This window comes from Hyalella azteca, unplaced genomic scaffold (assembly GCF_000764305.2).
Source record: "Hyalella azteca isolate HAZT.00-mixed unplaced genomic scaffold, Hazt_2.0.2 contig2070, whole genome shotgun sequence".
In the NCBI taxonomy this organism is placed as follows: domain Eukaryota; kingdom Metazoa; phylum Arthropoda; class Malacostraca; order Amphipoda; family Hyalellidae; genus Hyalella; species Hyalella azteca.
In genome coordinates, this window is record NW_025932358.1 from 43350 (window position 1) to 55785 (window position 12436).

General features: G+C 44.9%; 1 protein-coding gene across 1 annotated transcript in view; it reads right to left on the reverse strand.

Moving 5' to 3' along the window:
• LOC108664486 (ribosomal protein S6 kinase alpha-1) overlaps positions 1-12339 on the reverse strand; it is a 32445-nt gene extending 20106 nt beyond the window's left edge. The window contains exons 1-10 of the mRNA XM_018151081.2: positions 10939-12339; positions 7376-7495; positions 6077-6158; positions 5527-5687; positions 5181-5287; positions 4681-4858; positions 4134-4299; positions 3756-3917; positions 3108-3259; positions 1633-1791 (exon numbers count right to left, since the gene is read on the reverse strand). Coding sequence (XP_018006570.2) covers positions 1633-1791; positions 3108-3259; positions 3756-3917; positions 4134-4299; positions 4681-4858; positions 5181-5287; positions 5527-5687; positions 6077-6158; positions 7376-7495; positions 10939-12228 — 2577 coding nt within the window. The 5' untranslated portion in view covers positions 12229-12339. The remainder of the gene's footprint in view (positions 1-1632; positions 1792-3107; positions 3260-3755; positions 3918-4133; positions 4300-4680; positions 4859-5180; positions 5288-5526; positions 5688-6076; positions 6159-7375; positions 7496-10938) is intronic.
• Between the last annotated feature and the right edge of the window lie 97 nt (positions 12340-12436).

Below are 12436 nucleotides of genomic sequence, written 5' to 3' on the forward strand. Positions count from 1 at the left end.
CAAGGTCATCCACCGTCAGGATCAGCTGGGTTTCCCAAAACCTCCTCTTCCGGAAGCCATATAGCGCGTAGCTGAGAATGTTGTTGCGGTCGAGGTGGTCTGTGATCTCCAATCTGATGATTTGCACTAGGAGCTTACAGTACACGCAGGTAAAAGAAATGGGCCTGTAATTGGCCGCCTGACCACGGTCTCCCTTCTTGAATACTGGTAGCACCAGGGCATGCTTCCAGATGGCAGGGACGACTCCTGTGGACAGCGATCTGTTAAAGAGAGCCGTCAGTGCATGTGCTAGCTCAGCAGCCGTATCTCTGAGAAGTCGACATGGGATTTTGTCCGGGCCGGCGGCTTTCTTGGGGTTTAGACCAGAAAGAAGTTTCCTGACTCCAATAGTGGACACGGAAATGTCTGGAATATTTGGGTGCGGGCTGATGGCCGGGGCCGGCAAGTCGGAGAGATCTCCTCTCGTGAAGGCGTTACAAAATTGATCGTTGAGGATGCCCAGAACCGGAGATTGACCCATGAAGGCTCTCCTCCCATCCAGATACGCTCATCCAGTGGCTCCCCCCTTAAGGGACGGCATCATGCCAGCCGACTCATGCGCGCTTTCCCCCGTGAGATATCCAGCTGCGTCATCGAGGCCCCTGGCCTCTTATCTGTGTAGTATTTGGCTGACCCACTCTCACCACCGCCTCAGAAAAAGCCTGGCATTCCCGCCCTCGCCGGTTAGCGCTGGCCCAGCTCCGCTTACCTTGCATCCTGCACCTTCAGGGTCGGGCGCTACCTGCCCTGAGTGAGGCAACCCCTCCTATCCACGCAGCATCTCGCTTGCCCTTCATTTCTCACAACCCTCAGCGTCTCCTCACTGTGGGACAGTAGGCGGCGGACTTCTTAGCCACCCTCCCTTCCGTCGCTAACCTCTCCCCTCTTCCGGCCACCGACGGTCGGAGTCATCCCTTACCATCAAGTTCCCCCTTGTACGCCATCTTAGCCGTGTCCTTGCGAGCATGAGCGTCGGTACAACCAACAACAGCAACAACAACAACAACGTCAAGTATGTCATCAGTCCTGGCGTTGTAAATATTTACCATACACCCTCAACATTTTCACGTAAATCACCTTCTGTGTCGACACTCATCCTCTGCACATCATAGTGGTAAGTTTTCAGAAGATTTTCACTGAATTACTCCTCGTTGGAAACTCCTGCCGTCAGTAACGAGGATCTGCGAACACTGCTTCAGTCTACACTGAAGAACCAGTCTATTATAAAGTAAGAACTATTCACTATAAAGAACTATTCATTATTATATTCATTCATCAAGGATCTTGCATGGATTCTTCCAACTGGAAGGTGATCTCCAAGGATCTCCTTGGATCCTTCCACGAGTACGGCTTGGTTAGAGCAGCCAGGAAAATCCTAACCTAGTTTGCCTTCTCCCTGAGGACGGCCAGCTAGGCGAGGTCATTATATGTAGAGCCCACGACATCGGCCATCAGGATACTCTAAACACGCCACACGTGCCCACCACATGCTACGCCACACATGCCACATGCCACTTCACACATCACAAATGCCAAATTCCGCCTCACACCCACACACGCTACACCACACATGCCACCCCACACGCCACACACCCCGTTGTGGTGGAGGTATCTGACAGCAGACGCGAGGGTCTGTAGGACAGCGGACGCCTCCTTCTCGCTGAAGAACTTCTGCCGCAGGATTTTGTCGAGGAGCTCCCCACCCTGCAGCAGCTCCAGCACCAGGTACACACGCTGCTCGTCCTCGTATACCTGCGGGGGTGGGGTGCCTTAATACATCGGTATTAAATATTAATACATTGGTATTGAGTAATAACACATGCCACAGAACTAGGTACACGCAGTCGGGTTCACAACAGACTGTGAACCTGAGCAGTTGGGTTCACAACAGACTGTGAACCTGAGCAGTTGGGTTCACAACAGACTGTGAACCTGAGCAGTTGGGTTCACAACAGACTGTGAACCTGAGCAGTTGGGTTCACAACAGACTGTGAACCTGAGCAGTTGGGTTCACAACAGACTGTGAACCTGAGCAGTTGGGTTCACAACAGACTGTGAACCTGAGCAGTTGGGTTCACAACAGACTGTGAACCTGAGCAGTTGGGTTCACAACAGACTGTGAACCTGAGCAGTTGGGTTCACAACAGACTGTGAACCTGAGCAGTTGGGTTCACAACAGACTGTGAACCTGAGCAGTTGGGTTCACAACAGACTGTGAACCTGAGCAGTTGGGTTCACAACAGACTGTGAACCTGAGCAGTTGGGTTCACAACAGACTGTGAACCTGAGCAGTTGGGTTCACAACAGACTGTGAACCTGAGCAGTTGGGTTCACAACAGACTGTGAACCTGAGCAGTTGGGTTCACAACAGACTGTGAACCTGAGCAGTTGGGTTCACAACAGACTGTGAACCTGAGCAGTTGGGTTCACAACAGACTGTGAACCTGAGCAGTTGGGTTCACAACAGACTGTGAACCTGAGCAGTTGGGTTCACAACAGACTNAGTTGAAAAAATAAAAAAAAAATCAAATAAATCAAAAAAATCATGAAAAAATAAAAAAAAATCATTGATTTTTGATTTTTTTGATTTTTTTAAAAAAATCAAAAAAATCACCAACCCTGTAAATTATTATTCTACGAAGTGATCATCGTGGCGTCTGGCTAAAACGAACTTCTTAGGCACGTTACACATAAATTGGATGACAATTGATGAATAAAAAAAACTTATAAGGATAAGAATTGATAAAAATTAATAAGCACTAGACTCATAGGCTCTACGAAATAGTTCCGTCTTTCGCCTTCGACGAAACACCGGCAACAAAAGATATGCGAGGGACAAGTGAAGATAAACTCTGTCTATCTTAGACTTATATTGGTACGTGGTGGTACAGTACAGTCATTACAAAGGTACAGGTAAGTACAGGGCTAGGACCTAGACTGTCAGGTCAAGAACTCAGCGACTGGGGCAAGTTGCCGACTGGCGGGGAGTTTGAGGCCATCTTGGGAGTGAGTTGGGGACATCAAGTTGATCTTGGGGCCATCAAGTTGGGAAGAGTGTTGGGGCTGACCTTATTGAGGCGGGTGTGCAGGTCGTGGGGCTGGGGTGGGTGGGGAGGCAGGGCGTCCAGGACGTCATCAGATTCCTCAGCGAGTGGGGCGACGTAACTGAAGCCACGGAAGAGCTGGTGCGCGTTGGCGGAGGCCGGCACTCCTGGAGAATCTAGGGGAGGGAGGGGACGTTAGGGGGATAAGATGGGAGGGGAGAGGGTGAAGGATGGCACATGTGTCTCGTCTCAAAAGACAATCAAACTTCCACTTGTAAACACGCAAGGAAATAAGCAAGTTAAAAAAAGGCTGGTGGACTAGTCGTGGCCGGGTATAACACCGACCAACGAAAAGGAAAGGACTAGTAACACACCGACCTGGGGGGTCGGTTTTTTACTAGGTGCACTAGTGACATAGTGGACATATGACAAGCTAGATAAATGACACGGTAGATAGGAGCCACGGTAGATAAGTGACATGGTCGACAAGTGGTGTTCCTATAATATTGTCGACATAACACACACTACTCTCACACGCTGGCCAGAACTCAGAACCTCTGGTACTTCAGGCACGGAAGGTAGCTCAGGTACCTCTGGGGGTGCCATCAAGTTCCCTACCTCTGGGGGTACCATCAAGTTCCCTACCTCTGGGGATACCATCAAGTTCCCTACCTCTGGGGGTGCGGGCGGTAAACTCGGAGTCGAAGTAGAATGTGTCGTCGGCTCTGCTGACGGCGGGGCGGAAGGGCGGCGTGAGCTCCTTGTTGTACAGACGCTCGAAGTCTATGGGGGCGAAGAAGGCGTGCTGCTTGAGGCTCTCCACGCCCCCGGGACCTGTGGGGGCAAAGGGGTCAGTGGGAGACAAGGGGGTCAGTGGGGGGCAAGGGGGTCACTGGGGAGCAAGGAAGTGAGTGGGAGACAAGGAGCTGAGTGGGGAGCTGAGAGGTGAGTGGGGTGAGTGGGTGGTGGCTTGAGGCTCTCCACGCCTCCCTCTCCACGAGCCTGTAAGGATCATGGAGGTTCTATTTGAGGTCTCACAACACCACCCACCGGCGCCTAGGCGGTTGGCTGCGTTGCGCTTGAAGAGGCACCTAAGGAGGCTCTGCGCCTCGGCGCTCAGGTACGGCGGCATGCCGAGCTTGGCCTTAAGGATGAGGTTCATCGTCTCTTTGCGGTTGTTCCCTTGGAACGGCAGCGCTCCTGTCAGCATCTCAAACTGCACACAACACGTTCAATAATTTAATTATGCTTCTAATTAAAGCTTGTATTCGTTTTTCATTTGTATTCATTTACTATTTTAATTCAATATTTCTCTTCATGACAATTCTTACGAACTGCACACAACAGGTCTTGCTTGTAAGTTTTTGTCTATAATTTCATTTCTTAATTATAATCAATATTTTCATGACAAATTGAATATAACTGCACGAGTCCGTGTTGTTATCTTTCATCACTAGGATGGCCAATGGACACACTAAGGACACTACACTTTAGATAGGCCAATTAATACACTAGGGAGCACACTAGGAAGAACACTACTTTTTGGGTAGGCCACTATGGAGGCCAGAGAACACACAGGGATGATCAAAGGACGCACCAGGAGGACACCGAAGGACCACCAGTCGGCGGCGGTGTTATGGCCCTTGCGGTTGACCACCTCGGGCGCCATGTACTCGACGGTGCCACAGAAGCTGAAGGCTTTCTCCCCCGCCAGCGACTCCTTGCACAGACCGAAGTCCGTGAGCGAAATGTGGCCTTCAGCGTCCAACAAAATACTGCGGGATGACAGGCAAGTAACAGTCAAGTAACCCTTCAGTGGCCAGTAATATAGTGCAGGAAGAAGGGGGTTTACAGTAATAAACAGACAAATATATAGAGTACCGAATGAATAAGCAAATAAGTAAAATATGAAACATAGCAACATTAGTGACCAAAGGTCCCGAAAAAAGCTAGAGGTCCCAAAAAGAAGGAAAAAGTCCCAATGTGACATATTAAACGGTCCCGTATTGACACGAGGTTCTAAGTTGACACTAATGGTCCCACTGGGGACCGGAGTGACCCACTTCCCGTGATGACCCACTTGTGTTGATGACTCACTTCTCAGGTTTGAGGTCCCGGTAGATGATGCCGAGCTTGTGCAGGTGGCTGAGGGCGAGCGCCAGCTCCGCGAGGTAAAACTTAACGTCGTCCTCCGTGAACATGATCTGGGGGACGGAGGGGGATTATGGGGGACTGGGGGGCATCAGGGGTGGGTGGACAGCTGCAGGTGTGACCAAGTCATGAGATACTAAAAAGTACAGATAGATCAGCGGAATAGAGTATATGTATATTATCTATAGTTCAATATTATACATTGAGAGCATATTTAGCGCAGAAAAACTAATAGTAAACCACTTCTTTAGTACTGCTTAGCGCACTACAAACTAAGTAGACGTCAAAGCACCTCCTTGGACAGGCGCGTGAAGAGGTCGCCGCCCCTCAGGAAGTCCAGGATGAGGTAGAGTTTGCCCTCGGTCTGGAAGGCGTAGTGAAGGCTCACCACGAACGGGTGCCGCACCTCCGCTAGGATGTCCCGCTCCATCTTGGTGCGCTGCCGGTCCCGTACTGCGGGGGACATGCGGGTCAGGCACGGGGGACATGGGGGAGTGAGGGTACAGTGGCGAGTGGCGAGGACACGCGGGAGTGAGGGTACAGTTACGGTCACGGGTCACTTCTTGATAAACAGTTACGCGGGTAAAGCGTCCAGTATTTCGTGTATGATTGAGTGTTGAGAAAGAATAAAGAGAATTGTAGAATTGTTGCAGAGAATAAACAAAAATGTGTGAACACTAAATGGAAAAAATTACCTTTGACCCTGAGTCACTTTTGTTTGGCCAAAGACTCACCTCTGAACCAAGACTCACTTCTGTCCAAAGACTCACCTTTGGGCCCAGACTCACTTTTGGCCAAAGACTCACCTCAGAACCAAGACTCACTTGTGACCAAAGACTCACCTTTGAGAGTGGCTTTCTTGAGGACCTTCATGGCGTAGAGGGTGCCTTTGTCGGGACCTGTGATCTTGCGCACCAAAAACACCTGCAACACAAAGACGAATAATACATTGCGGGACAAGATATTAGCATCACTTAATATCAACAAATACGTATCAATCAATATTCAATATCAATATAAATATTACTCGATATTAATAAAATACTATTATTTTTAAAATAAGTATCAGTCTATATCAAAACAAGTAACATCACTATAACTGGCTATTATTACTTCCGACAGGGTGACCCAAAAAAAGTTGTTAAAAGTAAAGGCTTTTAACTAAAAAAGTACATTTTTTTAACTTAAAGAGTATATCTTTAAGTTTTATTTGGTATCCACGCTACCAAAGTTCTCTATATATTTCATAGTTAAAACTCATTATTTCTTTAAGATCAAGATTCCCCCTATAATGCAGCTAAATTCTGAGCAACGAGTTTTCATTGTCGAACAATTTTACCTGAAAACTTCACCAACCAAAATAAAGAGAGGTTATTCCACCAAATACAGACAAGAAGTTAGTCTCAACACAATCAAGAACTAGATACGTTAGTAAAAAGATAAAATAACGATCCTGAATCAAAACAAAGGTCATCCTGGACGGCAAAGAACTGCAAGATCAGAAGAAAACATTGCCATGATTGAAGAAAGAATTAATGAATCTAGTCAAAGTTTGAGGAAACTTGCAGCTGAAACAGGATTAAAAAGAGAATCTGCAAGGCGCATTCTAAAGAATGATCTAAAATTAAACTCTCGCTCTTCTTGACCAGGATACCTTGTCTGCAGTAACTGCAAATTTTGATAAACGTATTGAGCTGTGTATTCAACAGCGAGGAGTTCATTTTGAACATTTATTGTAATCTGAATAAAACTGGAAGTTATACTCTTTCATGTGGTTTTTATTTCATCTTTCTAAGTTTAATACTTTTCGAGTTATAAGCCTTTACTTTTACCAACTTTTTTTGGGGGTCACTCTGGATAAGTACAATGATCCATAATGAAAGTAATATTAACCATAATAAGAGGAATAATTAACCCATAATATAAGTATTAATAACCCATAGAATGACGAATAATAACTCATAATATAAGTAATAATAATCCATAATATGAGTAATAATAACCCATACTGGGATTAATAATAACCGAAATATGAGTAATAATAACCCATACTAAGATTAATAAAAACTCATAATATGAGTAATAATAACCCATGCCGGGAGTATAAATAGCAATATAAGAAAAAAAGAATCAGTAATTACCTTGCCAAAGGAGCCCTGGCCCAGCACCTTGAGGAGGTCGAACTGACTGGGAGCTGCCTTGTCGTGCCCCTCCGGCACCACGTCCGTCACGTTGTACTCGTGTGACTCGTCGTCGTCCTCCTGGTGAGGGTAGAGGGTAGTTAGGGTGTGGTAGGACATGGTCGTTAGGACATGGTGGTTGGGGTGCGATGATTGGGGAATGGTAGTTGGGGCATGGTGGGGCATGGTAGTTAGGGTGTGATGGTTGGGGCATGATAGTTGGGGCATGGTCGTTAGGGTGTGATGGTTGGGGCATGGTAGTTGGGGCATGGTAGTTGGGCATGGTAGTTGGGGCATGGTAGGGCATGATAGTTGGGGCATGGTAGTTGGGCATGGTAGTTGGGGCAAAATTGGAGCAGGAATTTTAAAGCATGATAGGGTAGGCTCTTTTTTACAACATGATAGTGAGAGTATGTAAGAGCGTAAGGGCTCGTTGAGCAAGAAACGTAGCGGCGAGTATAAATTTTATCGGTTAGAAAAAGTATTTAATGTATAATATAATATAATAGCCGTCTTATGATAAACCACTAAAAAACTTCAGTTGAGGTACAAAATGTACCCATGAAATTCCGTTACCGCGACCAGCAACCCAGTTTGTGACGGTAGAGAAGATGGGTACTATCAAGGTAGTTAGAGAGGTACAATGGTAGATGGTAGAGAAGTAGACGGGTATGACTCTCAAGGCACATAACATTAAACATAGAACGCAAAAACATCAATAGAAATACTCAAACATTAGATCAGCGTGGCGTATTATCAAAGAAATTTTCAACACCAAAATAACCTATTACAAAAATTGCTTCATAATTTGAACACCAGAATATCATTGGCGGGAGCAACGATGCGCTCGGACATACAGTTGGGGGAAATAAATATTCGTACACTTGAAAAATCGTATTTTAATGTATGTAAGTACACAAACTTAACAGGAAAAGTGATTTAAATTATACATAATTTAAATCACTTTTCCTGTTAAGTTTGTGTACTTACATACATTAAAATACGATTTTTCAAGTGTACGAATATTTATTTCCCCCCACTGTAAATCGCAACCTCCCACCAGATACATAACGTTTAATCAACGTTTATTAAAGATCGAATTTACGTCGAATAATCGTTGTTTTAACGTTGAGTATTTCCTGGGATGTTCTTCGGTTCAAGGCGGAAGTGACGACGAGCTCAAACATGAACCGGAACCTCGGCGCACAAAGTTCCGCTTTTACAAACCGCAGCTCAAGGACGTACAGCCAGAAAAGGTTTGGGGTTATTATGTACTAACATCAAGGTTGCTATACATAGTGTTGGCGACTGCCTTTGACCTCATAGCGAACACTTGTTGTCCTTCAAACACAAACTTGTGAATCACAAAGACACTTGTTAATATTACTTACACTGGTTAGCCTTCGACAAACAATTGTCACCATTCAACAGCCTTGTTATACTTAGAAAGAATGCTGAATAACCAGCAGAAAAACATTGCTCCTCTTCAACGAAGAATTGTTATTCTTCAAAATACCCTCATTAACCTTCAAGAAATAATCAGTATTCTGGTGATGGTTATTCTTTCCAAAATATAATTACTTATAGTTATTATTCTTTGTTTCCGGTGCATATGATGAATAATACGTGTTTACAGACCATCATTAAGAATAGAACTTAGAAACTTAGAACTCAAGTCGTAAAACGTAGAACGCGAGACTTAGAACTCAAGTCGCAAAACGTACGCGAAACTTAGACCTCAAGTCGTAAAACGTATAATGCGAAACCTAGAACTCAAGTCGTAAAACGTATAACGCGAAACTTAGAACACAAGTCGTAAAACGTATAACGCGAAAATTAAAACTCAGGTCGTAAAATGTATAACGCGAAACTTAGAAATCAAGTCGTAAAACGTATAACGCGAAACTTAGAACTCCAGTAATAGAACGCTGGCGTTCAGCAGCATTAAAGGAGCCTGTTGGACCTTGAACGCAATGGTATAAAAAAAACGCCGTGGTTGTGCAGATGAAATCTGTCTGGTTTGTGTGGCTGAAGCTCAAGGCCTGCAGACATGCAAATGTATCGCGCTAAGAAATTATCTAGAACGAAATTCAATAATAATTTCTTTATTAACGTTGTAAATTATCAAGGTTATCCAAATTGAAAGCAGTGACCTTGAATTTCGGAAGCTCAAAAAAAATTTAGTTTGCAATTCATTGAAAAAAATTTCAAAATTTAATCAGGGCGAAGTAAATACAAAGCGATTTTCCCAGCCCGAAAAAAAGTCTGAAGACATCAAGAAAGTCTGGACAAGCAAGTAAAAATGACTTGCATAAGACTGCTTACGTTTTAATTGAAGTAAAGAACCTGTGTTTTATTCGATAAGCTTATGCTCAGCAAATTTAATGGGTGGAATTGTCCAAATTGTGACACAGTTTCTACGTGTAGCATCGATACGTCTTTTTAATAGGCAAAATTTGGTCAGAGACCACGCAGAATTCTCGGTATCCACTAGGAAAAATGAGGGAGGCAATGTTAAAATAACGATACATTTGTTACCCATTTGTTGCATGTATGAAGCCTGCATTCTGTCCCAGTTTGGCTCGAGAAATAAAGAGAATCAGTACTACTGAAGCTCTGCTCTTGCTGTGGGTACGAATGGGCGTCACTATTCGGACAAAATAACACATTCATTCTTCACAGTGCAGGGTATGGCCAAGCAAAGACTTGTTCTTGTTAGGCCACACAACACAGACAATGAGACAAAGAAAAACGGAAAAAGTAAAAAATAAACAGAAAAGTTCTACTAATCTCGACGATCTCATCGGGTAGAAGGCTCATTCGTGCACTCAAAACAATAAATGGGGCCTAGTGTTCAAATACGGCCCACTCGGCATTCCCGGCACTTCGTATGCACCACACACGGCCCACCGGATAATAGGGCTGGCCATAGAACAACTCCCGTATTAGGGGAATTGCTGACGTCATCGAAGCGGGCGGGGAAAACCCTTCCAGTTCCTCGTATAAATAAGCCCTTTATATGCTATTATATTTATGATATTTAGGATATTATAAATGTACGCTATTCTGCGCTATTATATACAAGTAATTTACGCTATAATATATACGATATTAAAGCATTATTAAGGTACTTCATTGATAGAGGTTGTAATGCACTCTCTTGAGGAGACACACTGACGAGGACAATACGTTGTTCATGATATTACAATTAAGGAGCACAAAGCTGCTGGTTTCGTATATAAAGATATTACTCTTATCAATATTATTAACGACCAGGAAGTAGCAGACTCCAACGTGGTAGAAAAATGTAGTAGTCGAACATGAAACGTGTTAATAACTGTATATATTATTTGGTTACAAAGATAATTTGCACTGAAAATAAAACCTGAAAACCCTTTCCGTTTTTATGCTCGCGATCTACTACCGATTCAAAGGCTCACGAAAATCCGCCGAAATCACTCAGAGGAATTTCAATAATAATTATAATTAGTTAGTGAATATTTTCAGATATACAATGTACTTACGCGAGATTTGAAAACGAAGGCACTGCGCGGGGAGTTGGTTGCTTTCTTGGCACTTTTTTGCACAGAATTAAAGTGGAATTTTTTAGATGTTTGGTAGGCATGTTGTTGGAACCTTGGGGTCTCAGTGACACTAGGAGGATAATGGTAATCTTCGACGTGACCTAAAGGATCAGCAGGATTATCCGTGACGCTTACTTCTTCATAAGGGTTGCAAGGATCACTGAGTCGAGGCGATCGCTTATCAGAGGGATCTTTGAGGATATTGTGAGAGTCCATGAACACGTTGAATTCTACGGGTTCAGAAGGTAAGGCAAACCGCCTCGGCATGTAGGATATGTCGTCCCGCTTAGTGAACACCCACGGGGGAGTTGCGTGTGGTGTGTTAGGGGAGGATACGTCATACGCTACAGGGGTACGGGACTGTGCTAAAACAGGATCACCTATTTCGTCTTGGTAAACTGGCCTAAAAGGAACTGGAGGTCTAGAACAATAAGGTAGAGCTGCCGTTTCGACATCGTGGTCACCCGAGTCCATTCGAGGCGGAGATTCGAACGGTGAGGGCGTTCCGGGGTAACCATTGGGGTGGGAAGACTGCGAGAAACCAGAAGAAACGGTGTCTGCATAGTTTCCCCTCCTGGAATAAACTTCGTTTGGGTTGAGGTTGATGTCACCATGGACCGCTGCTAAACCTTGCCCGCTGCCAGTCCTGTAGTTTTCACTATCGGTGCACGAGACCAAACCGCTGTCACCATCACTGCTGTGGCAAAGTCGCAGGGAATTCGACAGATGATCGGGTGTTGTCACTGTCACCAACCTCTGGCACACAGTACTTGGGTAGATCTTGTCACCGGAGTTGAAAGTGTCGGGTTGTAGGTCTTCTACAGGAACACCATCTGTCACAGTTACTACTTCAGCTCCTAAACGACTAGTCTGGGTCGGTCCCTTCACAATCACGTTCTTAGGGTCAATTTCGACGGTATATTCCTCCCTTGAGTATCGTGACCTCGGTTCAAGACAGTCAGAGGACCGGGACTTGCGTAGTTTCCTAGAGCCTCGCTTGGACCGGGAAGATACCGATGAAGGTTGGTACTTTTCACTAAGGTATCTTGGATCGATTCCGCCGTCATCATCGGTAGCTCGCGATGTCGGCAGCAGCACAGGACACAGCGCCCCTTTGAGACCCGCCATGTCGGTGGGGTTGGACCAACGGGAGTCGTCGGGGGAGCCCAGTATGGCTCGAGAAACTTCTTTGAAGGCCCAGGCGGCCTTGGTAAGAGCGTCTCCTAACATAATTGCGCAAAATTCGTGCACATTTTCCACACTCAAAATCGAAATTTGAGATCCTGTTTATTCTTATCTTTTGTTGTAAAAAATTTAGGCTCAAAAATTGTTAATATTGAGAGCGTTTATACTTGTTTTTTTCTTCTATAAAAAAAACTGGACGTACTGTTCGTTGACTTAATTCTTGGCAGTAATGGTGATTAATAAGACGATTGGT